We start from the raw sequence: 5000 nt of genomic DNA on the forward strand, positions 1-5000 counted from the left end.
CTCTCACTCCCTCCCTCCTCTCTCTCTCCCTCCATCCCACTATCTCTTTCCCTCCCTCCCTCCCTCCCTCCCTCCTTCTCTTCTCTCTCTCCCTCCCTCCATCCCTCCCACACTTCTTTTCCCCCATCTTCTTCCTCCCTCCCTATCTCCCTCCCTCCCCTTCTCTCACTCCCTCCCTCCTCTCTCTCTCCTTCCATCCCACTATTTCTTTCCCTCCCTCCCTCTCTCCCTCCCTCCCTCTTCTTTCTTCCCTCTCTCAATCCCGCAAAGTCTCTCCCTCCCTCTCTTTCTCTCTATCTTCCTTCCCCTCTCCCTCCCTCCTTCCCTCCTTTCTCTCTCTCCCTCCCTTCCCTCTTCTCTCTCACTCAATCCCTCAATCCATCCTCCCCCCTCCCCACTCCCTCTCTCTCCCTCGGTCCATTCCTATATCTCTCTCTTCCTCCCCATTTATCTCTCCCTCCATAGCTCTCCCCCCCTCCCTCTCATCTTCCCTCTCTTTCTCCCTCTCTCCACCCCTCTTTCCATCTCTCTATCTCCCTCCCTCCCTTTATTTCTCTCTCTCTGCGTCTGTATTAAGTGTTTGTATAACTGAGGGACAGGTTGTAAGATTAGGCTTTGCCTGAAACCTCTATCATTTGGTAATAAAGTTCAGTTTCAGTTTCTCTCCCTCCATCCCTCCCTCCAGCACCCTCCCCCCCCCCACCCGCCCCTGCTTTCTCTCCTCTCTCTCACTCTCTCCTCTCTCTCACTCCCTGTCTAGTCTCTCCCCCCCCCCCTCTCTCTCTCTCTCTCTCTCTCTCTCTCTCTCTCTCTCTCTCTTTCCATCTTATGCAAATTCGTAGTGTTATTTTCACTGTTTTGTCATTTCTCTTGACAACACTTCTTCTTCCAAATATTCTGGTAAAACCAAGTAAGTCCGCATGCTTAGATCTGCGCATTTTTTGTTAGATCTGATATTGGGGGGAAAAGTGGTAAAACCAAGTAAGTCCACAAAATGCCCAACAAAACCAAAACCATCCATCAGATTATTATGAAAATCGGGTTTTAAACGTAAATTAATGCTATTTATCTAATTATCTCGGTGGCTTGATCTAGATAATCATCACTTTTGAGACATTTTATCAAACAGTAAAAGTCGTTTTTCTCGGAAGTAGCGTCAGTGGGCTTACTCGGTTTTGTCAGCACACGGCAGATTTGGTCTATGGTTTAAGAAAGTACTGCGATCCCACGCTACACGGAGACGAGCGTGACCCGTTTTGTTTTTTCGGTGTGGTTAGTCGAGACTACCTCAATATAGTCTCGGCGATGACTGTTCTTTGGTGTTGATCTGTTACTTTGATGCCGACAGCTTCACCAAATGTTTTTATATCGCTTCACGCTACTTTTTTAGAATGGATTTTCGTGTTCGTGTGTGTGTGTGTGTGTGTGTGTGTGTGTGTGTGTGTGTGTGTGTTTGTGTGTGTGTGTGTTTGTGTGTGTGTGTGTGTGCGTGTGTCACGGACTTTGCAAGACATTGAGTAACTTACACACGACACGGACTTTACAGCGTGCTGAAGCACTGTTTTGATTTCCCCCACAGATCACAGTGCCAGCGATGGTGTTTCTGTGGTTTTGTTTTCTATGGTCGAGTGTGACGATCAGTGTGCTGGTGCTGTAGTCTGTCATATTCACTTCGTACGGCGGAGAACTATGGACACATGTTCGGTTGGACCAAGAACAAGAACCCATGGTAACGTTGGTACCATCGTCGCGGGTAAAGTACCATGTCACTGTGTCATCCGGGATGCCAGTACATGTGAGATACGCCGAACCAGTTTCGTCCAGGTCAACTTTGCCATCGCTGCCACACTGCGATATCTTATAACCTGAGGACAGTGCAAAATGAAGAATACCTTGAAAGAGGTGTGCAGGTGTCTAAACCAGTAACGTCTATTCTTTACGTTATATGAAATGTGGAAAACCAAAACATTAAGTAGTTTTGAAACACTCTTTTTTATTTTTTTTTTATAAACTACTGACTACAATTGCTTGAGGGATGAAGACTGGTCTTATGAAGAATTGAAATTGAAGTGGAATTTGGGGGATCAGGTAAACAGATTCATATCTGTCAGTATCTCTCTTGAATAGTGATGGAATGTAAATCGGCGCTCTCCCATAGAGAGAGAGAGAACGAACGAATGAAATAACGTCATTTTACAAGACCAGGATTTAACGGTTCAGGGCGCATTGCCTTGTCTCACAACCTGTCCTTCAACAAATACTAAACATGTAATATCCACGAAAGAAGCATACAAATGGAACGAATTGATGTTTTGTATTTGTTGAAGAGCAGGGCGTCTTCTAAGGGGTAATGTGGTTCAAGGAGGGGCAGAGGTGGCGCAGTGGTTAGCGCGACGGAAGGACGCAGTGGCGGTCTGCTCTCTGAGGAGACGCTCACTCAGTCTGGCTCCGCGACTTAAGTCAGTGTCGTAAGTAGAGGGCTTAGTAGGTAGCGGTGCCTGTGTCCCTGGCCAGGAACAGGACCAATACTGAACACCGTCGAAGTGACTCAGCAGCAGTGCAGTGTCATCTTCCGAGGGTAGCCCACCGCAGCGGCCTGACATCCTTCCCTGGAGTGTCTGTAAAATTTGTGAGGGTGCCCAGGTGTCTGACCAACACTGGGGGCTCATTGATTCGACAAAGTCTGGCGGCGGAACGAAGTTGGGGTGTTGCAGTGAGTGCTGGGACGGGGCGGCGTGGGAGCAAACTGGGAGAAGGAACAAGCGTCGGGACAAGCAAAAAGAGGATGAAACAAACAAAAATAAAATAAATACATAAAGAAGAAGAGAAGAGAGAGAAGAAAGAAAAAAGAAAAAAAAGAGAGAGGAGAAAAAAAAAGAAGACAAAGAAAGATTTAAAATAAAAAATAAAAAATAAAAAAATAAAAAAGGAGGGGCAGAGGTAACGAAAGCGAGTCGTGTGCAAGCACTTGCTTTTTCCATGACCCCCCCCCCCCCCCCCAAAAAAAAAAAAAAAGCAGTTTCAACTTCATAAAATAATGTTAAAGAGAACTCCTTATGTGACCTATTTTAATCCATTTACCCCTAACCTCCTCCCCACCACCATCACTAGCCTGACATACTTATGAACATCCACCACATTTTGAAAAAAGATATCCTTTTTTTTAACAAGAATCATAAATGTTAGTATTAGTAATATACTATTACTATTTGTTTCACCCGCTGTGATCCCAAAATGTGATAGGGGTAAACCAAACTAGGATCATGTTGGCAGATTATAACACCCTTGAAGGGTTCAAAGTTTTAAAGCTCTAGCTTCAAAAACGGCTGAAATACTGTCATTGTTAAGTTATTATGAATCAAACATGATCCCATGTGACCCCAAACTTGATGCGGGTAAATCAAACTTAGGTCAAGTCGGAAGATCATCAAAACCTAGAAGGGTGCAAGGTTTCGAAGCTCTGGCTTCAAAAACATCCATGATAACCCCAACGTTAAGTTTGTATAAAACGAACGTGACCCCGCTGTGACCCCAAAATTTGACGAGGGTCAACCAAACTCGGGTCACTTCGTAGGGTCATCAAACCCTAAAAGCGTGCAAAGTTTCAGAGGTCTACCTCAACGTTAAGATCTTTGTCCACGGACAGAGGGGCGGACGGACGGCCGGCCATCCATACAGACGGAGACATATGAATCCTAATACTCACCAATTACTCAGGTGAGTCAAAAATGCTAAATGCAACCAATATAAAATGGAAATCAAAATTAATGCGGAGAAAGTTAGAAAGACCATAATAAAGAAGCGAGGTGTTGAAAAAAAAGGCACACGCTAACACGACTTACAAACAAACAAACAAACAAACAAAGCAAAGAAATTTAGACAAGTTTTAGCCAAGAAATAAGGGAAAACAAGGGAAAGTGAAAAAGCCTAAAGGGAGGTAATGCTCTGTACCAGGCTGCAGATCCAGTAAAGGATACGTGAACAAGTGAGATCTAATTTTCAAGAAGTGAAACAGGAAAAGCGGTCAACTTTTTGCTGCCGTTCAACACAGGACTTCGGTAAAGAAGAAGTCTTCTGCAAGACTTTTTTCAATTGGGTCGTTTGAAGGCGATGCATTAAAACCAGACACAGAAATGCTATCATAGCAACAAGACTAAGCACAGTCTACAACATAACACACAAGAAACAATCATTGGAGAATAATGCAAGAATACGTGCTTAAAATAAGCATGCATTCTAAACACACACACACACACACACACACACACACATGCACACACACACACACATACACAATAACACACACTCACACACATACCAACACACACACACCAACACACACACCAACACACACACACACACACACACACACATACAACACACACACTCACACACACACACACGTACATACACGCACACAAACTCACTAACACGCAATCAACCACACAAACAGACACTGACACAAATAAACACACAGACACACTTACGCAGAACAACCCCATCCCTTTCACCCCCTCCCTACTACACCCCACAACCCCCCGCAACCCCCTTCCCCACCCGTACCCCCCTCCCCCCCCACACACACAAACAGCCACACATACACGGTTCTCGGGTAAATACCTATTTCAAGACGTGGTCCCGTCAACCGTGTGTTCCCGGGGTTTACAATCACATCGTAATTGTAGGTTCCTGTGACTGTGGGCATCGGTAGATTGCGAATCGAACACGTTCCTCTTGCGTATGCAGCTGTGTTAGCCACAAAACTTTCTGTGGAAAGCGATCCTTTTTCTTGCGTTTCAATCTGCAACATAGTCGGCCTTTTTATTACATTTAGTCAAGTTTTGACAAAATGTTGTAACATAGACGGGGACTCGAGACGAGGGTGGTGGTGTATGAATGTGTATCCTTGGCACAAAGGGTCAAAAATCCCCAAAATAAGGCCTTAAAAATATAAGGCCTTATTTTGAAAATAAGGCCTTATTTTTGAAAATAAGCCCTTA

At 44.8% G+C, this 5000-nt stretch overlaps 1 protein-coding gene across 1 annotated transcript in view; it reads right to left on the minus strand.

Annotated features, from left to right (window-relative positions):
- Positions 1-1494: 1494 nt before the first annotated feature.
- The window catches only part of LOC138972298 (uncharacterized), a 12908-nt gene continuing 9402 nt past the window's right edge, over positions 1495-5000 (minus strand). The window contains exons 3-4 of the mRNA XM_070344994.1: positions 4621-4801; positions 1495-1865 (exon numbers count right to left, since the gene is read on the minus strand). Of these exons, the coding sequence (XP_070201095.1) occupies positions 1495-1865; positions 4621-4801 (552 nt within the window). The remainder of the gene's footprint in view (positions 1866-4620; positions 4802-5000) is intronic.

Source organism: Littorina saxatilis, linkage group LG8 (assembly GCF_037325665.1).
Source record: "Littorina saxatilis isolate snail1 linkage group LG8, US_GU_Lsax_2.0, whole genome shotgun sequence".
Classification (NCBI taxonomy): Eukaryota; Metazoa; Mollusca; class Gastropoda; order Littorinimorpha; family Littorinidae; genus Littorina; species Littorina saxatilis.